The sequence below is a fragment of the Equus quagga genome, chromosome 3 (assembly GCF_021613505.1).
Source record: "Equus quagga isolate Etosha38 chromosome 3, UCLA_HA_Equagga_1.0, whole genome shotgun sequence".
NCBI classification, from domain to species: Eukaryota; Metazoa; Chordata; class Mammalia; order Perissodactyla; family Equidae; genus Equus; species Equus quagga.
In genome coordinates this window covers 90,147,821-90,171,418 of record NC_060269.1, presented here as the reverse complement: position 1 = coordinate 90,171,418, position 23,598 = coordinate 90,147,821, and the positions used below count along the sequence as shown (strand labels likewise).

The 23,598-nt window shown below is 40.2% G+C and overlaps 1 protein-coding gene across 5 annotated transcripts in view; it reads right to left on the bottom strand.

Annotated features, from left to right (window-relative positions):
• LIN54 (lin-54 DREAM MuvB core complex component) overlaps positions 1-17,294 on the bottom strand; it is a 65,346-nt gene extending 48,052 nt beyond the window's left edge. Inside the window, exons 1-2 of one of the 5 annotated variants that reach the window (XM_046656862.1) lie at positions 17,142-17,294; positions 3,375-4,090 (exon numbers count right to left, since the gene is read on the bottom strand). In XM_046656862.1, the coding sequence (XP_046512818.1) occupies positions 3,375-4,058 (684 nt within the window). In that variant the 5' untranslated portion in view covers positions 4,059-4,090; positions 17,142-17,294. The other 4 variants (XM_046656864.1, XM_046656863.1, XM_046656860.1 and 1 more) reach the window with 4 other exon arrangements.
• Between the last annotated feature and the right edge of the window lie 6,304 nt (positions 17,295-23,598).

Genomic DNA, 23,598 nt, shown 5'->3' with positions numbered 1-23,598 from the left:
ATCTATATATCAGGGGTAGATAAACAAAGAAGGGAACAAGTTAATGCCCTAAGACACAGAAAAGTTTGGCAAAACAAAGACTATACTAAAGGCAAAGCCTCTGAAATATTATTTACTAAAATACTGTTTACGAGACCATACATTCCTTGAAGGGAGGGTCTATATTTTATTCATCTCTGTTCTTAAGTTATATATTGGCACACTGTAGACCTGAGCTAAAATTCTTCACAAGTCAAGGAAGGTAGAGTTACCAATTTTTCATATTGAAATTATCAATGTATGCAAAGATATAGCTTTTCTAAAAGTTGGAAGCAGAATTTTAGCTATGATAAAAATCATAGACTTTTAGAGTTACGAAGGACATGAAATATTAATTTTATCTTTTGGCGGATATGAAATTGAGGCCCTGAAAGTACAATTTATTATTGGAAATAATGGTTCAAAAATGAATAAACATGACCAACTTGAATGACAGAAATATACCAGAAGCTAAAATAGATCACAGAACCGGATAAATATCAGCTTTGTACTCAAATTAGAAATTAAACTGAATAACACATTTTCTTACACTATAGAATATATTACTTTCTTACACTCAGAACACATTACTGACAAAACAAAATGTAAATGAAATACAAATCACTTTTTTAAAAAAGCAAAACAAGTAGATCCATTACTATATTAAAAAATACCCAGCTTGCAAAATTCTGATACACTCAAATAAATCCATAATTATACCTTAAAAAACTGATGCAATTTGGGAGACATAAAGGGAACATATTTCCCAAGTGTGTTTACAGGCCTAAAATTCTGAAGTAAGTTAGAATATGTCGTCTATTGATTTGGTATTAATAATCCCAAGAGTTCTGCAGAAGTATTGATGTTCTTGGAAATCCATGTCTCGCAATAAGTAATCTTAAATATAAAGTAAAGATTAGGAGCTTAAAGTATTTTCCGATTTTTACTGATTTTCATAATCATATGACTATATGAATACTTGCCAATCAGGAAAAAAATGTAAACAATACAACCAAAAGCACACACATTATTCAAATGAACAATCTCAACTTGCCCTTGCGGTTATGTTTCTTTGGTGGAGCACTGCTGAAAACAACCATTCCCAATTCCATTAAGGAAGCATGATTTTTGCATTATGAATTCTAAACTACCCTAGAACAAACTTACTTTATTAAGTAAAACAAAGCATAAAGGACCATTTTTAACAAATTTATCAAATCAGCAGATAAGAAAAAATGACTGAATCAAGAAAGGAAATTTATGAATAAGACACCCAAATACGTGATCAAATAATACATGCAAGTAATTTTTGGCACCGTGTTGTACAGATTCAGGAACTAGGAAGGAGTTACGTTGTTCCAGACCGCTATTTATTTATTGCTCTTATATGCTATGCACAAGAAACATGGGAAAATGTTTATATATCTGTAATCAAGTGTAACTATACCTCTTTGGTACTGCCTCTGGCCTCAACTGTCACCTCTTCCTTTCATTTTTCAAAATGGGTCTCCTCCTTCCACTCTTACCTGCTGTTCATTCCCTAACAGTTTCAATACTCTGATTAAACTTAAGACAATGCTGAGGACTGTCTAGAAAAAAACCCAGAGAACCATATACACCGTGTAATACTAAACCAAATATTCTGGTGCCTAAAAAGGAAACGTAGATGTGTAGCTTTTTATTTGTTTTTTCTGTGCTTCACAACTTTGTAGGTTACTTTTGAGTTGGAAAGATTTGAGTTGCCTAAAAATAACTGGACAAGTAGAACAATATTCTAAATGGGGTTTCTTTTGTTTTGTTTCGTTTTTTTAATAGAAGTTCTTTTTTGAATAAATAGAATCAGGTTTTAGAAAAGTAACAATAGTAAAAGAAGTTAGAAGAATTATAGCCCAGTCTTCAATGTTTTTATTGTCAGTACTTAATGGGATTAAGTAGAAAACTAGTGGATACAAGTAAACTGGTCTTTGAAACAGTGTGTATACACTGCTCTTGTAAATGAAAAGATGACATTCTGATTTACATTGTCAGTTTCTCACGGACATGGTTAGGATCCACACCCCTAAAGCCAGATAAATTCTGGTAAACCAATAAAAAGAAGTTTCAAAACTGATCAAAAAAACAAGCTGAGGACAAGATGCCTGACGGTAATAGGTATACCATTCAAGAGATCCTCATCAAAAGAAGTAAAAGGCAGTCAGAGATAACTGAGAGATGATAATTAACAAGAGAGAAAAGAACACTAAATGTTTAATAGTGGCAGAAGGGACATGGGCAAATTACAAGGTTTAAGAAATGTTACAAAGTTCTTACATAACAAGCCCATGAAAAATAAGTTTCTAATTATTTTGCCAACATAATAACCAAAATATTATTTCTAATATCAGCTGAGAATGGATAGTTTCCCAAACCTTCAACTTCCTTATATATGTGTTTTTGTTCTCCAAGTCATGTCTTCCCTTTTTCTCTAAAAAGCGACGCTTTCAAACAGGGCATGTGTGTTTGTTCCCTGATCTTAAGGGATCATTGTATTTCTAAGAGTAGTGGTGACCTAGAAAGGGCTATTTGGGCATGAAAAACTGGGGACCATTTGACGTATGTTCCAGTAACCTTCTAGATCTTAGGGTCCTATTCATACTAATAATGGGCACCATTTTGAAGATCCTCTATGTTTTGAGAACTATACCCAGTATGTACTTATCTTTTCCTATGTGTTTCATCATGATCAAATAGCCATCTTACAGTTAATGTCAAAAACTCAGAGAAGATAAGCAATCCACAGCTGGGAGGATAGCACAGAGGCAACTCAAATTCAGCTGGTCCAACCCTAAAGCCTATCCGTTACCCTCCATCACACGGCACTGCCTTTTCCACACTGCAAACACGAGTGACGGCAATGAACAGTAAACTCCAAAGAAGAGGTACACACTGCCCAGTATGTACTACTGCTGGCTCCAAGAATTTCTCAGAGCAGCAAGTTTTCCTAGACTTTGGCCACCTGTTAACTGAAAAAATCATGTCTCAATGATTGACAGCCCAGCAGCAATTCTGGCATCTTTATGCCAGCAAAACATCCTTGTAATCAAACTACTACTAAGAATAAAATGCATTTAAAAATGAATAAAAAGCTATAAATACACTAATTGGAATTTAACCAAAATTAAGTTCTAAGTTCTCTGGCAAAAATTTTCAAAAGCATTAGACATATCGAACTTTACAAAAAACCACACAATATACTAAAAGCAACATTCAAAAGAATTCAGTAACAACTATGCATTTAATCACCCTACAAACACAACTAGGAATCAGTTTAATTTTTAACATGCATTTTAATTAATAAGCCCCCTTTTTTTTTTTACCTGTACTGTTTTTAACTGTTGGGTCTGTAACACAGAGGGCTGAGTTGTAGTATTAATCAGTTGACTTCCTGGGGTCAATGCTGAGACACCAATGACAGGTTTCACCTCTGGCCTCCCTCCAATGGTAACTACTTTAATTTGCTGCGGTGGTAACTTAGCATCTCCTGACTGGGCCTGAGTTGTAACTTTCTGAGCCTGGGGTAGTTGGCTATGGGGTAGTGCTAAAACAATTGGTGAACCAGACTTGCCCAAAGTTGTTAAAATTAACTTCTGTCCATCTGGTTTAAGGGTCTGATTGCCAAGTTTAAGATCAGATGTCTGTGATACTTTGTTTAAAATAATCTGATTGGCTGATATAGTCACAGGAGTCTGAGCACCAAGTTTTTGAAGGCCACTTGGAAAAGCTGGTTTCACTGTGGTATTAGAATCTGCTTTAGTAATTGTGGTATTCACTGCAACTTGGTTAGTGTGGTTACTGTACACTGTGATTGGTTCCGTGGAAATGGGCGTGGCTGTAGAGTCACCAGTAGAATTTATGTTGACAATTTCTTCCAGTTCTGTCTCCATGGGAATTGGGGATGAAACAATAACAGCCTCAATACTATCATCATCCACTAAAGTTATACCAGTGTCCATTATCTCCTCTGGAAGCAAACTATTCACCTCAGCTGGCACCACCTCCATGATCGTTCTCCTGCTAGAAAGTTGATCAGGTGCTGCAACAGAAGTGGAAAAATGAATGAATTATTAAGTTTCAAAACAAATTTAAGAGAAGAAAAGAATTATTCAAGAAAAATGCAAATGACAAAATAATTTTTTATTGATGTATAACTGAATGAAGGATATTCCTGATGCATATTTGGGTTAAAGCATTTTAACATCTCCTCAAGTTTCAAGAACCTGAAATATAAGTCACATGGGACACAAAAACTAGAAGCAAACATTTTCATTCGCCATGTCTCAACCCAAAAGTATACTGCATTCAGGCAACACTAAGTCACATAATTACAGGAAACTCCTTTCCAACGCCAGCTCATAAAACTTTCTAATCCTTGACATGACTGATCACCTTATTTCTTCCCAGTTATGTTTTCTTTTTTTCCTGTGGACAGACTTGAAAACTGCTGATGCACACAAGGAAATAAAGATTTAAATATAAACAGATATTGGAAAGTATCTTCAAATCTCCAGTGAGCTAGGTCCTAAAATGAGGGTACTACACCATTTATAAAAATCCATTAAATACTCAAATTAATGTTAAAGGAATTTCCAGAGTAAGCATTTGATCAGCAATTGCAGATCAAATGGCTTATTTGGCCCAAGTTTGATCAATTAGCTTCATACCAAAGAAATCTTTATTTGGAAAGAAGATTCTCAAATCCTCCTCAGCCATTTACAATGTCAAAAAGGAAAACCATTTAAGAAGTGTACAGCCAGTCCCCATAAAGAAAAAAAAGTAATAATAATAAAGCAGATTATGAACAAATCAGAACTGCAATGCTTTCAGCCAAATGTCATGCAGAACTTCTAATAAAGGAGTCAGTATCATCTTCCCATAGTAAAGAGAGAACACTATGCTTATGACTGACTAAATAGCAGTAAGTTATTTGCCCAGAAAACATCAAAGATCCATAGGAATATAATCAGCAATTCTCTTTTCTTCCCTTTTTTAAAATGTAAAAATGCAATATCCATTCCAAGATTAAGAGTAAGATATGAGTAGCAAACTATAATTATTAGCATTGACAAATACTAATGCTGCCAAAATCGTCATTATTGAGTGCTTACTATCTACCAGTGATGGTTTAGTTTAATTTATCCTGACAGCAACTCTGAGATGGTATCATTATCACCCCCATTTTACAGAGGAGGAAACTTAGAAAGATTAAATAATTTGCCCAAGGTCACATAACTAGTACATGGCAGAGCCAGAATTCAAACTCAGCATACGTTTTACAACACCAAAGTTCATAATTTTAATCACAATTATACTGCCTTAAATTTTTATCACTGGTATTTTAAAATGAAGAAAAAGTAAGTCTACTCCTTTACAGTCAATCCCCTACCCCAAAAGCCAACCCTACACAACCACTGATCTGCTCTATCACTATAGATTAGTTTTGCCTTTTTGCCCAGTCTAGAACTTCATATAAATGGAACCATATATTATGTACTCACGACATAAAGGTATATACAGTATGAGCTTTCTCCTTCAGCATGTTTTTTGAGATTTATCTCTATTCTTGCACTTAGTAGTAGTTCTATTCCTTTTTATTGCTGAGTAACAGTTCATTGTATGAGTCTACCACAATTTGTTTATCCATTCACCTGTGGATGGACACTTGAATTGTTTCCAGTTTGGGACTATTATGAACAGCAATGCTATGAATATTCAAGTTCAAGTTTTTTTATGGATACATATTTTCATTTCTTCTGAATAAATACCTAGAAATGGACTTGTTGGGTCACAAGGTAAGTTTGTTTTTAACTTTGCACGAAACTGCCAAACTATTTCCCAACTTGGCTGTACCATTTTGTACATCCACTGGCAATGCACGAGAGTTCCAGCTGCTCCATATCCTCACCAATCAGTGGTGGTGTCGGTCTTTTTAATTTTAGCCATTCTAGTGGGTGTGAAGTGACATCTCATTGTGGTTTTAAATTGCAATTTCCAGATGATTAATGATGTTGAGCATGTTTTCATAAGTGTATTGTCTATTTGTATATCTTCTTTTGAAAAGTGCCTGTTGAAGTCTTGTGCCATTTTTTTTAAATACTGGATTTTTTTGTCTTCTTATTGAATTGGATGAGTTCTTTATATAAACCGCAAAATCATTAGTCACAACACTTCTAGCTCAAAGGAATCACTAGATTTGGGACCCCAAAGCAGTAGCACTTCTCTACATGCAGCTCTTCCTGATCAGGAGAATCCCTTCTGGCCCTCACAGACATTCACAGTACAGGCCTGTAAAAACACTGACACCAATTGTATCTTCAGCAATGGAAGCCACAACAACAAAGGGCCCCACCCACAATGCCACACTGGCTTCCCTTCCCTACTGCAAACCTTGCGCAAGGCCCATCAGTTGAATCTGAACACTCCAACCCTTGTAGAACAACGCTGGATGATGACTCGGGTGCCAGTTTCCAACAGTCATAAAGTTTGACTCCACCCTCCCCCTCAACTTCTCCCAGCATATTTAGACACTCGGGTATGGCCTTTGGTCCCCTTTAAGGATACGGAGACCTCGGCCCAAGCCCCATTCATCTTTCTCCTTAAAGCACCTGAAGTCAAGGTGTAGGAGGAGGGAGAGGTCAGGCCTTGAGGAAGACAGTGGTCTGCCAGTGCATTTACTTTCAGTTTCAAGCACCCACACTTGCAGCTCAACTAAACAAACATCTAATGTTTTCAATCCAGCCAAAGCTCTATATCCTCATTTCTGACACTACTTTCTCAGCTTTGAGGACTCCTTGACTCAGCAGCTACAGCCACATTGAATTTCAGCTGGGGACATGGAGTTGAGTGCACAACAACAAACGCGCCGTTCAGGCTACCTCTCGGCTCAGACCCTAACTAGTCATTAAGAGGTACAACACTGGAGAACTCATCCCCTGCCATCCTGGCCCACCACTGGGGTAAGAGAATTTGCTACCAGATGCCAGAGAATCTTTTCATATCCCCTAACCCAGCCCTCAAGGCCTTCATTCTCCATCTTTCAGAAAGCCATGTCTCTGTCAGCACTCCATCCTCATGGTCAAAACAGTCAAGAACTGTGAGGGGTCTGAAAATTTAGACCCTTCTCGCAAGCTAACAAAGTAGCCTGTTACTGTTTCATGGCCACTGACAGATGACACAGCAGTCCTAGGCCAGAGTCACAGGACTTATTATTCACAGCACAACAAGGAATACGAGCTTCATGTGTGTATCAGTTTCCCCATTGCTCCCAAGTCCCACAGAGCAGACATAGAGAGGCCCAAGTAGATGCTGTGCAGGCAGTGGGTCTGCAGCACAACTGAGGATCCCTGAATCATTTATAATGGGCTGAGGCATACCTGCCCTTGGTCCAAAGAGAGAAGTTATCTTTATTTTACTGGACAATAAGTGAATCTGCACTTTTCTACAACAGGCGTCACTAACTCTCATCCAAGACTGTATGCTTTACAAATAAGCTGGAAAAGATAGTTTAAAAGGGCTGTCACTGCCTCACTTGCAAGAGGCGCAGAAATGTAAAGGCCCACGGAGAAGTGCTTCCCGTTTATTTAGAGATAAATCTCTCTATTGATCTCAGCAACATTTTGTACTTCAAGTCTAAGTGTATGAGTCTCACACATAGTTTGTTAAATTTATCCCTAAGTGTTTCATGCTTTTTGATGCATTGTAAATGGCCTTTTTTCCATTTTCCAGTTGTTGTTGCTAGCATATAGAAATACAAATGATTTTTTTATATTGTCCACGCACCCTACAGCCTAACTAAACTCACTTATTAATCCTCGTGTCTCTTCGATCTGGACTCCTCGGGGTTTTCTACAAGGACAATCCATGTGGTCTGAGAATAACGTCTGTGCTTCTTCCTCCCCATCTGCACATCTTTCATTTACTGTCCCCCACTTACTACACTGGCTAGGACCTCCAGTAAAAGGCTCAAATAAAAGTGGCGAGAGCAGACGTATTGGCCTTGTTGCCAATCTTACCTGTTAGCTGTACATTTTTTGTGAATTCCCTTTATCAGGCTGAGGAAGCTTACTTATATTTCCAGTTTGCAAGGTTGTTTTTTTAAAATCATAAACAGATGTTTAACTGTCATATGTTTTTTCCTTCTTTTTCTCCCCAAAGTGCCCCAGTACATAGTTGTGCATTCTAGTTGTAGGTCCTTCTGTTGTACTATGTGTAGTGTTCTGGGACGCCACCTCATCGTGGCCTGATGAGCGGTGCCATGTCCGTGCCCAGGATCTGAACCGGCAAGACCCTGGGCCACCAAATCGGAGCGTGCAAACTTAACCACTTGGCCACGGGGCCAGCCTCTGCAACTTTTGAGATAATCAAACTGCTTTTCTCTGTTAGTCTGTAAATTATATTGACTGATTTTTTTCATCAGTCACACTGTATTATACTTTGTATAGATTGCTGAATTCTATTTGCTAATATTTTGTTAAGCATTTTTTTTTCTCCCCGGAGCCCCAGTCTAGTTGTATCTCCTAGTTGTAGGTCCTTCTAGTTCTTCTCTGTGAGATGCTGCCACAGCATGGCTTGACGAGCAGTGTGTAGGTCCACGCCCAGGATCCAAACCAGTGAACCCTGGACCACCAAAGCAGAGCACAGGAACTTAACCACTCAGCCACGGGGAACGTATCTATACTCATAAGGGATACTGGTCTGTAGTTTTTTTTCTTGCAGTGGCTGTCTGGGGATAATCCTAGCCTAATAAAATGAGTTGGGACGTGTTATCTTCTCTTCAATTTTCAGGATAAGTCTGCATAGGATTCTTACTACTTCTTCCTGAAATGCTTGCTAGAACTCTCACCAGTGAACCCATCAAGCCATAAAGCGTTCTTGTGGGAAGGTTTTAACCACAAATTCAATTTCTTTAACAGACGTAGGGTTATTCAGGTTATCTCTTTCTTCCCGAGTGGAGTTTGAATTTGATAGTTTGTATCCTTCAAGGACATTGTCTATTTCCTCTAAGTTGCCAAATTTACCAGCACAATGTTATACAGAATATTCTTTCATTTTAATGTCTGTAGAAATGTTGACTCTTCATTCCTCATTTTGGTAATTTCTGTCATTTCTCCTTTTTTTCCTGATCAGTCTGGATGGAGATTTATCAATTTTATTGATCTTTTCAAAGAACCATCTTGGCTTCATTGATTTTTTTTAATTGTTCGTCCATTTTTTATTTAATTGACTATTATCTTTATCTCCTTCCTCTGCTTACTTTAGGTTTAATTTGTTCTCTTTCTAGAAGCTTAAGATGGAAGCACAGATCAGGGTTCAGCAATTATAACCCATAGACCAAATCAGGCCCATGGTCTGTTTGTGTATTGCTAACTAAGAATGGCTTTTACATTTTTAAACAGTTGGGGTGAAAAAATATATATATACATATGACAAATTTACATGGCCTGCAAAGCATAAAATATTTGCTATGTGGCCTTTTAAAGAAAAAGTTTGTCAATCCTTGGTTTAGATCATTGATTTTAAACCCTTCTTCTTTTCTAAAAATAAGCACTTAACATTATAACTGCCCCTCCAATGCTGCTTTAGCTGCAATCTACTAATTTCATTTTCTATTACCACTCACTTTAAATGTTTCCTAATATTCCTTGTGATTTCATCTTTGACACATGGAAAATAAAGAAGTGCGCTATTTAATTCCCAAATATTTAGGGACTTTCTATCCTATTATTTTGATTTCTAACTTACTCCTATTATTGTCAGAGAATGTAATACTCTATACCATTTTCATCATTTGAAATTAGAGACTTGTTTCATGGCTCAGTATATGGTCGACCTTGGTGAACACTGCACGTGCCCCTGAAAAGAATGTGCATTCTGTAGTTTCTGAGGGTAGTGTTCTATAAATGTCAATTAGGTCAAGTTGGTTGATAGTGTTGTTCAGATCCTCTAAATTCTTACTTTTTCCTCTTCTATCAATTACAATACTGAGAAAGGCTGTTAAAATCCCCAAATACAATTGTGGATCTATTTCCCCTCTTCTGAGCATTTCTGCTTCATATATTTTGAAGCTCTATTATTAGGAAGAACATGTCTTTTATTTGTCCTATTAAAAGAGACTAGAGTTATAGGACTAGGAGTCTCCCTTTAAACTAGGAGTAAAGTTCAAACTTCTAACAAGAAAAGGTCTGATTGGTTTGGCCAGCCTCTATGTAGTCTGGGGCTGTGGAGAGGCCTGGAGCCAGCACACCTCATAAGCCACTGAGCAGACTACGATAACTGTTTTATGATTAGACCTCCATAACTGTCTCAATCAGGGTCACATGCAGGGCATGGTGGCCTATGCTAAAAGAAACTCTCAAAAGGAGCTTGTGGGCATGGTAGGAAAGGGTTTGGTCATCTAGTTACATGAATCATCACTCTAATTTTATCCCTTAGGAATGAAAGATATGTACTAGCACATGCAACCTCATCATCACTGTTTTGAGGACCACTTCAAGAAAAGAAAAGATCTTCGCAAGTCAACAGGACTTAGGAGGCTTAGCTCACCTCATCTGTACGAGGGGTTACCTGTCAAGGTGCGGCAGGAAAAGAATACAACACATTCCCCATGCTTCCAATATTTTCTGCTCATAAAACAAAGTTCTAAAGGCAAAGTATGATTCTGGAAGCCAACACATTGAGTTTCTTCCCCCTGCAGTTGAACACGGTTGAATGGTTTCAGTCTAAAGAGAGGTAAAGATTCACTCATTTCAGAAAAGCCTAATGATTTCTAAATTTGTCTCAATTGTATTACGTTTATAAGATCTTTCTAAAATAGAACCTCCACTCTCGTCTCTACTGCCTTAGGCATTCTATCACATTACCCTGGTATTATAATCCTAGCATCCATCACAATCAGAATTTGTTCATAGAGTCTGATTCTCTCTCCCCAACTTCATTAAAATGCAAGCTCCACGAGGATAGGGACTTGTCCATCTTCATCACCACAGTATCCCTTATCCCCAGTGCCTAGAACAGAGCTGGCAAATCATAACCTCACAGTACAAACCCGAAGAACGAATAAATTATCATGGAGAAGGAGTGTCACCTAAAACTCCAGCATATTTACACTGGGCTCTGAAAGATAACTTTGGTTTGTCTATTTGAGTAGAATAGGTTTACATAATGCCCTGAGACTTCACAACACTTCAAATAAAACAACCAACTCACATCATCATAAGGCATACTAAACAAACTGAGAAACTCCTTTTCAAATAAGATTTTAAAAGATTTAGCTTTAATCAATATCCTCTGCAATTACATTCCATCTTAAAATCTATAAGTTTCTCTTAGTTTTTAACTAGCTTATGATTTTTATAAGTCATTTAATTAACAAATACTTATGGCTTCCCACTTTGTGGAGGACTATGAGAACTTAACCAAAGACCTTGCCCTGACAGAGCTTAGAAATCAACAGAAGAATGGCACGATCACAGCTGTACTTTGGGAGGATTAACTTCCTCTCAGTATTTTATTGGACTGGAGGCAAGGAGACCAGTTAGAAGGTTATTATAGTAATTAGTTCAAGATGGAGAAAACTGGAAGGTCTGATGTAAGATAGTGATGATTAACAGAAATAAATTAAATATAAAATTAAAAATAACGAGACAGAAATGACAAATGTTCTATGCTCTTACATTTTTTAAAGGGTTTCTTTCGGAATATTACCAGTGCTGAAACACTGTTTTCTTAGCTACAGGTGGAGGACAACTTGGGTGAACAGCTTGCACATAACAATATGAAGTGGTGACCTATCACCTTATTACAGACGAGTGAGCAATTTGTAAGATGTTTAGAGAGAAATATCTGGGTGTTTAAGGACTATACTTTTGTACCTAGAGCTTACCACCAGCACTAACTGGCTAACTATACCATTTGGATGTTAGCTTCGATTTCTAAAATCAAACATCAACAAACTCAAAAACTAGGTACCAAAGTACATTTCTCAAACTAAACTGAGAACAGTGGACTGTAAGCCATAAATCTTCTCTGGGGAAGATTTGAAAAGTCTGTATTTTCATTTCAATAATATATAAAAAAGCATATTCTGGGTCATCTGGATAACCACCTCATATCCACAAAAAATGGTACCAGAATTAGGGTGGGCTAAAGAAAAAGGCACGGAAGGTTCTTATAAGGTAAATGATGTGTTTATGCCAAGTGAAAGCCAAACCATGTAACCTCTGACCGAAGGAGGAAAGTTCTGCAGCATTCAAACAGACAAGTGCTGTAGGAACTGCGTTATCACAGGATATACAACACACAGAAAACTGCCCACCTTGCCAAGGCATTCACTAGGCAAAGAAAGGTTTTCTTTCAGCAAAACATCACCCACCACCCTAGATTTGTTCTACTGATTTTATAGTTTTGTTTATATTTCATTTATAAATTTACTTTTGTTTTATACTTGCATAAAAGCAATAAGCATAAGGAATCTGTATTTATATACATCTAAAATAAAATGTTTTAATAAAGTAAAATAATTTAGGCGAATACTGGGGATCCACAATATTTTTTTTTTGCCTTTTAAGGTGGGTGGTATATTATTCATGCTAAAGACTAACATGGTGGAGAAAACATGGGGATTCAAATCAGAAAAACATTTCCAAATCTTGGCTCTCCTAGTTGTTTAACATGTAACCCTAAGCAATAATCTCTCTCAGCCTCAGTTTACTTGCAGGGTTACTGTGATGACAGTTACACGGTATAGTGTAATGCAAATGAAAATCCTTTTCCTCTTTCTCTATCTAAATTAGCTTCTCCTGATTTCTCTTTTTTTTTTTTTATGGCATTCAATATTCTATCAAACAGCAGGGTCTAAGATCTGTCATCTTGGGCCGACCCAGTGGCGCAGCGGTTAAGTGCACACATTCTGCTTTAGTGGCCCAGGGTTTACCAGTTCAGATCTCGGGTACGGACATGGCACCGCTTGGCAAGCCATGCTGTGGTAGGCATCCCACATATAAAGTAGAGGAAGATGGGCATGGATGTTAGCTCAGGGCCAGTCTTCCTCAGCAAAAAGAGGAGGATTGGCAGCAGTTAGCTCAGGGCTAATCTTCCTCAAAAAAAAAAAAATCTGTCATCTTTGCTGTCTCTCCATAGAACTATTAATCTGTCGTACATCATGCAGATTGCACCTTCACAATGTCTCCTTCCCACTGTAACCAAGAATTTCTAAATCTCCAAAACGTAGAACTTACTATGGTATTTTTACCCCCATCTCCTCCAACCTACAATAGCCCTCTGCGATTAGAAGAAAAAGAAAGCCAATGAAAAAGGATTTTAACTTCCCCTTTATTTTAATTATTTTTTAAATTCTTAGCCTTACTACTAACTTAGCAGCTGGGTTGACATGGACCAAATAATTGCAACATAAAAGCTATGAGAAAAAAAAAAAAGAAAATCTCTACTGGATATACAAGAACATCAGACGAATGCTTTTAAAAAATTCATTAACTAAACCTTCTGAATACCTCTCAGTTATTTCCCCTAAAATTTTGGGGGGTCTCTTATTCTTTTAGAGAGTGCAAAGCCAAATGTCCAAGCTACACACAGACACACACACACAATATTTCCTCTCTGAATAAAATACATAATGTATGATAATGTATAACATAGGATGACATCATCTCTTTGTAGGAAACTTGGATAAGAAAAATTACTGCTAATCATAAACATTACCAGTGGGCGTTTCGTAAATATTCACCTCTCTATTCAGGCTCATGTACTCAGTGTCACCGACCCACCTTCCACTACAAAAGCTGGAAAAAAAAACAGAGGGCGCCCAATTGATGTATAAAAATTTGATTCACTTGTAACTTTTCAGTAACACTACTGTTGTGTACAAGGAGACAGGCTCCTTAGGGATCTACAGCACAATCTAAAACATACATGGATCTTAAACTATGGCTGTCATAAAGTCAATCAATCCAATTCTCCAGCTCTTTAAACAAAGGGCTAACAAGTCCAGTATTCAGAATAAAACAGAGGTCTCAATTCATCTGTACCAACTTAACGTACTCACATCAAGTGCATGCATAAAATCATCATAACTTCCTTCTTAACAATGAAGGTAAAACTTGTGAACCAAAATAGAGCTCCCAGAGCTGTATTTCATTTGGATTATAAAATCTCCTGCAAAATCTTCGGTAACTTTACTCCTGAATTCATGAAATGGATGAAGAGGGACACACGGATACGAAATATGACTGACAGCATCTCAATTGTTATTTGCCAAGTGGCAGGAGCAAAGGGGTCACTCTTTGGATGACAGAGCCAAAAAAGGAAAAGACAAAATTTTTAATTGTTACAAAACTGGTCCATATGGCTCAAAAAATGTGAGCATCCATACCCCAACAAGTTATAGACTATGATCTGACACAGAGCTTAAATGCAGAATAAAATGCCAACGCTCTGCCTCCCTAAAGAAACATACAACCCCATAAACTGCTGAACATCATCAAACCAACATCGCCACCGTGAATATTTTAAATATTAAATCAGGAAATCATGATAAGTGATAGCGGTTCCTCTAGGCCTCAGCAGCAGCCTTAGGTAAAAGAGCAAACTCGAGCCCTCTTAACACTCAAAGAATAATGTTGATGTCATTACGAGGCTACTGATTCTTTGCACTCCGGACTAGTCATTCCTTGATCTACAACGCAATTCTTCCCCCACCCACCACCCCCCGAAATAAGGAGATCTCAAGACAAGAAGCCCTCGGGTACCCCCTTCTCCTCTACCTCCAGCGGCTGTCGCTTTCTCCTCCCTCTGGCTCCGAGGTGGGGGCTCCAGAAGGTCCCGGGCAATTCCGAGCCCGGGCGGTGCTTGTTTTGCCAGTGCACGGTAGCTCTGGCCAGCCGCTTCCTTTCCCAGTTTGCCCGAACTGGAGCGCTACAGGGGACCGGAGGGCCGAGGAGGGAGCCCGGGTGGCGACGCCGCCGCCGCCGCCGCCTCTGGTATGTCAGGGGCCGGGATTGTATTTCGAAAGATCCGCCATTTTCACCTCGTCATCACCATCACAGCTCAGCAGCTTCCCCGACAGCCCGAGCCCGGGCCGCCGCCGCCGCCGCCGCCGCCAGTAACCTCCCCCTTCCTCCTCCTCCCCTCCTCGGCCCTCCCCTCCCGAGAGGCGCACACCCACATATCCGGGGAAACCTCCCGCCGGCCCCGCCAACCTTCAAACACACAGCGAGGTGCACACGCACACACAGCCCACGCCGAGACCTTTCACCCCGCAACGAAAAATGGTGCTCCTGCGGGCCCGGCAGCCACGCGAAAGGAAGTCGCGCTACCTGCGGGGTCCCAGGTCCGGCATATTTTTGTTTTGAAGAGCACAAGACATGCGGAAGACGACATAAGGACAATAAACACCCCAAACTCTTTGATTTTCAGAAAAGCAACTTGAGAGAGATGATGGAATGCGTTTTATTCACTGTGTGCCTCTCACATACCAAAAACATGATCAAGCCCTTAATGTCAGGCACCAACCCTGACATTTTCCTCCACCACCAGCAGCACTATTTTGACAGAATGAGCTATTTCCATATGCACGTCTACCTCTCGGACACATTTGTAAATTACAGGCATTGATCCTCCCGTACATACTGTGGTCAAAACATCAAGGGTTTTTTTTTAAGTTCTGAACTGTTTTCCTCTCCGCTTAGTGTTCATGGACAGAAATAATCAGATGAAATTGTGACTTCCAAATTGCTCGTCATTGATTTAAGATGTGAAAACACAACTAGGTTTAAAATGTATTGATCCTATTCATGAATGAACAATTTCTAAAATATAGAAAATATACCTAAGCTAAAATTCTCTGCCAAGTGTTTTTAGGATCTAAGTCCCCAAATTAAAAAAAAAATCTGCCGCTGATATATTTGTTCAATAAACAGTTTGCTTTAGAATAAGAAGACCCCTGAGTTATCCACAACCCCCACCAGCTCCTCATGCAGTTTAATAAATAACTAAAAGAGAACATAGGTGTTTTTTGACCATCAAAGAAACAGCAAGAAAACATAAACCGCAAGGCTTTTGAGAAGACTAGGATTTTTAAAAAACTAAACTGGCTACCTTTGTCAATTTCAGAAAGATTTGATAATCACCCATTCAAAAGCTGAATTCTATACCTATCATTCAACTACAGCATAAGCTCTAAAAGACCCATCCGAAAGGAGCAAATTGAACTTCAAGGTTGCGAACAGGGCTACTCCACTGTCTTTTTTTAAAGTTAGCCTAAGAAGAGTGAGGTAGAAGTTGAAAAAGCCATTTCATTTCCTTACCTTGCTTGAATGACAACTCCAGTCGGTAGATTCAGGCTTAAACAAGTGCTATTTACCACCCAGCCCAACTGCCGTTTCTCTATGCAGCCTGCTAGCGACTGAGTGTCAATCGAGTCCGCCCAGGGTCTTCATCCTTAAACTTCACCTCCCAGCGCCAGCCCCGTCCACCCGCACTCGGCTTGCTGTTTACCGTTGCTTGGCCGAGGTAAGTGCCGGCCCGCTCCCTTTCCCCGTGCACCTCGGGAACATTATGACATTTGGCTGGTGGGCTTCGCGAGGAAAACGGACATACACGAAGACGACACCATACAAAGGAGCATGGGGAGAACCTGGCGGCGGGGAGCAGAAAAAGGAGGAGCTGGTACAAAATGACACAGCAGCAAAACCGGTTCCCAGAAACCGGGAGCCGACACGGCCGGCTTCTCGGGCCACGCAGTGTGCGTGTCAACAGCCGCGGGAGCCCTTCCTCCAGACTGCCGGGAAGGGCGGGCTGCCGGCCGAGCGCCGGCCCTGCCGGGTGACAGCCGCCCTCCCGGGTGCCGGCGGGAAGGGGCCGAGCCCGGAGGATCCGCCCGCCCCCTGCGGCCCGGGGATGGGGCGCGGCGGCCCCCAGCCTGCAGGTTCCCGCTCTCCGCCACGACCCACCAGCCCGGGCTCCCGGAGGGGGCGGTCCGGCGCCCTCCGCCCGCGCCACCACCCGCGTCGGGGGCCGGCGCCCCGTTCCCGCCCGCCCGCCCAGGTGCCCCCTCCCGGGGGGCTGACACTCACCAAAGCCGGCGGCGCCGCCGCCTCCTCCTCGCGCCGCGCTCCCTGGGCTCCCAGCAGCCGCGGCGGCGGCGGCGCCTCCGAGACACAGACCCGGGTTTGTTCAAAATCACGCGCCCAGCGCCATTCCACCGCCGCATCCCATAATACGCTGGGCCCTCCCCGCCCGCGCGCCCCTCTCCGCCCGCCCCTCCACTCCGCCGGCCCCGCCTCCCCGGCCGGCTTCCTTCGCCCCGCCCCTTCCGCGGCGCTTTGCCCCTCCCCTTGGCAACCCGAGCTCGCGTCATCCCGCAAGGCGCCGCGGGTACGCTCCAGCTCCACGTGACTCCGGGTGGGCGCTCTGTCAAAGCTTTCGCACGGAATGTTCCATCGGGCTGAGGCTGGGAGGGGAAGAGCGGGATCTCGCCCGCAGTTGGGAGGGCCTGCCTCATCTTCTAGCTTTCCTTGTTAGGAAGTCCGTGCTGTAGGTGCGATTGCCAGCGTCCAGTCGCTGTTTGATGTGCGTGGGTGGGGAGGTGATCAATATTCGCAAACGCCAAAACTTTTCGTTTTTTAGGCGCTAATTTTGCAGGGGTTGCTAAAAAGTCCCTGGAAGACCACGCAGAGTTAAACTTATTTTTGAAAGGGACTTTTTTCAGTATATACCTAAGACTGACACAAAATTCTTGCTATTTACCACCTTTTCCTTCTTTTATTTTTCCCGCTATCCTTTATTATGAGATAAGAAAAAATACCCAAATTTGGAGTCGGATAAACAGGCACTGACGGATTACTTAGTTAATAACTTCTGTGTGAGACAAGAACTACACAGACAAAACAATAGAAAATAGAAGAGTGTAATGTAAAATGGTGTGCTACAGTCTATAATTACTAACGGGGCACGGAGGACGTACAGGTCAACGTAAGAGACTGTAGCCCCAGAACACCATGGAGGAGGTGAGACAGGTTGCAGGGGAAGCAACAATCACTTTGGAATCAAGCAGTCCTGGTTTTAAACTCTGGCATCTCCACTTATTAGTGTTTAACATTTATCAAGTTTATTTTCCCGTCTACGAAATAAAAATGACAAAGCCCAGGATTCTGAGGGTTACGTGAAGTGAGGGGTGTCAAGCAGCTACATAGTCTCTGCCTCGAATGTTAATTCTACTTTATTCTGCCATGCTAGTTCTACTTTATTCTGCCATAGTCAACACCACCCCGTATCTCCCTCCTCAAACTCAATGCTTAGGATTTAGCAAGGCGAGTGGCAGGAAATTAGCAAAGGCTTGGAAGTGGGAAGGTCTGTGGCCTGTGCAAGGAGCGTGAGAAAGCTGAATGATGCACAGGCTTTGTTGGGGATCCGTAGGTGAGTCCAGTTTATGAGGAGTCTTGAGAGCTAGTGTGAGAAAAAATCCTCATGGTTAACTGATTGATAGTACTGTGGGGCACCCCAGGAAGGAAGAAAGGAGTGAGGTGGGGTACTCAAACCTGGCTGGATTTTGGGAAGCGAAGAATCCCCCCAAAAGGAAAAAAATTCCCAGTTTATTCTACAAGGTTAGTAGAACCCAAGGTAAACAGTACCAAAAAAAAGACCCCTGGGGGTTGGGGCGGGGGGGGATTCCTTCTTTCTCACTGTGATGATTTTGTTATGGAGACAAAACTGAGTATTAAGATATCAAACCCCGGTGGTGCAGCCGTTAAGTGCGCAGGTTCCGCTTTGGCGGCCCAGGGTTCGCTGGTTCGGATCCTGGGTGGGGACATGGCACTGGTGTGACACACCATGCTGTGGTAGGCGTCCCACATATAAAGTAGAGGAAGATGGGCATGGATGTTAGCTCAAGGCCAGTATTCCTCAGAAAAAAAAAAAAGAGGAGGATTGGCAGATGTTAGCTCAGGGCTAATCTTCCTCAAAAAAAAAAAGAAAAGAAAAATCAAAGCCAGTAATGTGGTAGTAAGAAGAATTCACACTGTGACAAAGTATGGTTTATTCCAAGAATGGTGGTTTAACATTAAGAAATCTCCTTTATTAAGTTAAATGAGAAAAGCCAAATGATATTCTCTAGGGATGCATTGTATAACATTCAACAGTCATTTCTAACTGTTAAAAATTCTTAGTAAACTAGAAATAAAAGAACATTTCCTTAATTAGATCAAGATAATCATCAGAAAACAACAGTAACATCATACATTAGAGTCAAATGGCAGAAGTATTCACATTAAAGTCTGGGACCCAACAAGGACGCAGGGCTGTAACAGCTATTATTGAACATTTTTTAGGGTGTCCCAGCTAAATGCAATTAAATGAAAAAAATAAAAAAGTAAAAAGAGTTTTAAATACTGGAAAGAAGAGACTAAATGGTCCTTATTAAAAATAATCACAAAAGAGCTCAGTGTTGTGGTTAATTGCTCTGGAGCCAGACTGCTGGGTCCCAAGTTCTGGCCCTGGCACTTAATAGCTTGTTACACTTAATAGCAAGTGTAATCCTGGGCAAGTTACTTTCCTCTTGCATCTCAGTTTCCTCAGCTGTAAGTAGGGAATAGTGTATACATCATAAGGTGGTTGTGAAAATTAATGAGGTAATATGTATAAAGTATTTAGAAAAGCGCCTGGTATGGGATAAGCACTCAGTGACTGAAAACCGTTAACAATCAAAGCTACAATACAGTCTAAAATATAATCTAATTTTTTACTTTTTCAAAGAAAGGATTTTAGCTTCTAAGAGCCATTGCTGTTCAAAACATCTGTATTTCAAAAGAGAATCTTTGCTTTACATTGACATGATGGCTTTTCCAGATGAGCTAAAAACATTTATTCAACAAATATTTGTTGATCATCTACTGGATCCCAAGCACTGTGTAAGGCCCTGGGAATAAAGTGGTGAACAAGACAGAGCAACTCTATCCAAAGGAACTTTCCACAGTGGCAGAACTGCTCTTTATCCACACTATACAGTACAGTAGCCATTGGTACAGTAGCCATTAGTCACATATGGCTATCAAGCAAATAAAATGTGGCTAAGGAATGGAAATTTTCATTTTATGTGTCATTAATTTGAGTTTAAATAGCCACGTGTGGCTGATGACCACAGTATTGGACAGCACAGTTTTAGAGGAAGTGACAGACAATAAACAAGTAGAAAAAAATTAAAGCTTTTTAAATAAATAAAGTTTCTGAGGGAAATATCAGTACAAAAAATGAAAAGATGGTGGTCTAGAGGTATGAGTTGGGTAGAATTATCAATGGTCAAAACAAAACCTGTCCCTGGGTACCCATTACATGCTAGGCATACTACTAGGTACAAAGTATACACTAGTTAATAAAATTTTCTTTAAGTTAGTTTCCAAAAGATTGTTCAGAAGTTCCTTTGTTCATAAGTCTATTTGTCATAAGTCCAGGATGTCTCTGTATAAGCAACCAACATGTATAAATCTATGTAAGTGTTATTCTCGCCTTTATTTCTTTTTCATTATTATATAACTCCTTTTATAACAGATCCATAATCCCTTGTCAACAATTTCAAAATCCAAAATGTTTCAAAAACTGAAAGGTTTCTGGAAGCTTATGACAAATGCATTTAGCAGGAAAATCTCGCACGCTATGATATAAGATATTAATATTCTTTGCAACATTCAGTGTGAATATCCATATACGTCGGTGCAGAAATATGAGTGTATTTGGTTATGGGGCTTGATTAAGGCCAAAGGGTTTGGGAGGAACTTTCTGGGTGATGGGAATGTTTTTAACCTTGATTGTGGTGGTGGTAGCATAAGGGTATACAATGGCCTAATCTCATTAGATACACTTAAAATGGATATGTTTTATTACATGTAAATTATACTCCATTAAAATTGGTTTTAAGGAAAAAAATGAGAGTTTTAAAAATTGTTTGTGCGTGTTCTTTTCTAAAATCCAAAATATCCTCTATTCCAAAACACATTAGTACCCAGGGGTTTGAAATGAGAAAATGTAGATCAGCATCACTTTGAACTCACCCTAGGTTTTTTCGCTTATGGTACATTTTGTGATTAATAATGTCAAACCATCTAAGAAAATAAAATTAACCACCAAAATTATTGGTTGGTGGCAAGTAGAGTTCATTTACTTTTCCTCTGGCAATAAGATTTATTTTCCTGTGTAATAGTTCTTTTTGTTTTTCTAACTAAAAGGATAGAAGTAGCAGACCCTCTGTAATGTTCCGATGTACTTGTACCCCTGCTAGGGGTATAACTGTCCCTGTGGCCAGGAGTGGGGTTTCTCCATGAAGGAAGTAGGTATTGCCAATGTTAGTGATCCTCAGAAGAGGCACATCTTGAGACAGGATATGGGAACTTGAAAGAAGGCCCACAGTAAGAAAGGGAAGTGTTTCTCTCAGCCTTGCTCATTTGGATCTGGACACATAGAGTTTAATATGTTTGAAGGAATACACCCATCTTTCTACCTAATAGAAAGAAGAAAAGTCTGCCTCTAGAGAGATGGGAAACTAGATAGAGTTTTTTTTTTTTAATTTTAAAACATCTTAAAATTCTTCATGATTTATAACCACAAGCATTTATTTTTCTCATGAATTGGCTGGGCTCACTGATCTAGGCTGGGCTCAGCTAGGCCAGGTTGGAATGCAGGCTTATGGTCGGGTTCCCATCTGGTTCCATATATCCTACTTCTGGGGCCCAAACTGATAAGGCATTAGCTACCTGGGGCATGCTCTTCTTCTAGTGGATCCCAGGAACACAACAGGAATGACTGGAAATATGATATCCTTTCTAAGGCTACCCCTCACCCTCAACCAACTGGCACACTGTCATTTCTGCCAATGTTTCATTGGCCAAAACAGGTCATAGGGTCAAGCTCAACATCAATGAGACGGAGAAAATATATTCTATCTACTCTAGTGAGAGGTACTGCAAAGGTACCTGCAAAGGGTGTAGATGTACAATTCTAGAACACAGAAGGAATGAAGAATTGGGAGCAACGATCCAAACTACCACAAGAGGTAACGATGATGATGCCTTGCACATTGGCCTGAACAGTTGTAGCATAGTAGGAGGTTGGAACACTTTAATACCTTATAATCTTCATGAAAACATCCCATTTTTTGGACGTAGATAAATGACTCTTCAGTCTTTTGTAAACTGCGATACCTACAGAGCATTAACCTGTTTATTCCAATCAAAGTGCTGTTCTTTGTTCCTCCAAGGTAAAAATTCTGGAGCTGGCACTGGCCTGGGGCCTGTGAACACACAAAGGTACCCACAAAGCTATCTGCTACGTAGTTGTAACTTACTATCTATAGTAAATAGGCTGCTTTCAGCTGTAAGTCAGAGAAAACCTCAGTAAAAGTAGCTTATATAGCTCATAACTACCTTTATATCTATAAAATAAATAGTATAGACATAGGCTTTTCTACAATAATTCAGCAGAGAAAAGACGTCATCAAAGACAGTGGCTCACACCTCCTTTCCATGCTACCATTCTCAAGGTTTTGCCTTTGTCTTAGGCTTGCCTTCTCATGGTTGTCACCTAGCATCATACATAGACATAATACACACAACACACAAAAATCAGCCACAGAGAAGAGTATTTCTTCCCATGCACCACATTTTTTTTATCAGCAGGTTAAACCCAAGAAGACTTCCCATCGTGATGCACTGGTCAAACCTGGACCATATATGTCTTAAACCATTCATTAGCAAAAGGGAGTGGAATTACCATGAATGACCTACAGCAGGGGTCAGCAAATTAAGGTTCACAGGCCAAATCCAGCTCATGGACTGTTTTTGTTCAGCCTACAAGCTAAGAATTTTTTCGTATTTTTTTACATTATTAAAGGGAAGAAGAACAAGAGGAAGAGGAAGAAATAAAGAGACCACATGTGGCTCACACAGTCTAAAACATTATTTGGCCCTTTACAGAAAATGTTTGCAGACTCCTGTCCTAGAACAATCACGATTCACCTTAGGGGATGAAGAAAGGCCTACCTTGTCTGCACACCACATCACGTATGTGTAATTTCCTTCTGCTTTCCCCAACCCTTGAGTAAAATCTTATTAACCATTACTGAATGGCCCCATTATTTACCACTGCTAAGGTAAATTAAAGGAAATGTCAATGTCCACAGGTGTGTCAGAATGTTATGAGAGAGCAGTGGCCATTCATTTCTGTATTGTGGGAACAATAGCGTTTAGTGAAAGATCCACAAAGGGAGTGTGCATCTCAAGGGAAAACTCTGAGAATGTAAGGTGCTGACACCTTCCCTTCCACTGCCAACATGTCACTCCCTTGTCTTCTGGACTGCGGAATTTGTGACTAGAAGTCTGTTTCAATTCCTCTGTATGTAATGTGTCTTTTCTTTTCCCCTGGCTGCCTTTAAGATTCTCTCTTTATCTTTGGTCTTCAGCAGTTTGAATATTGTGTGTCTAGGGGTGTGTATGTTTCATCCTTTTAGGGAGGACCTGAGATTCCCTGGATGTATGGTATGATATG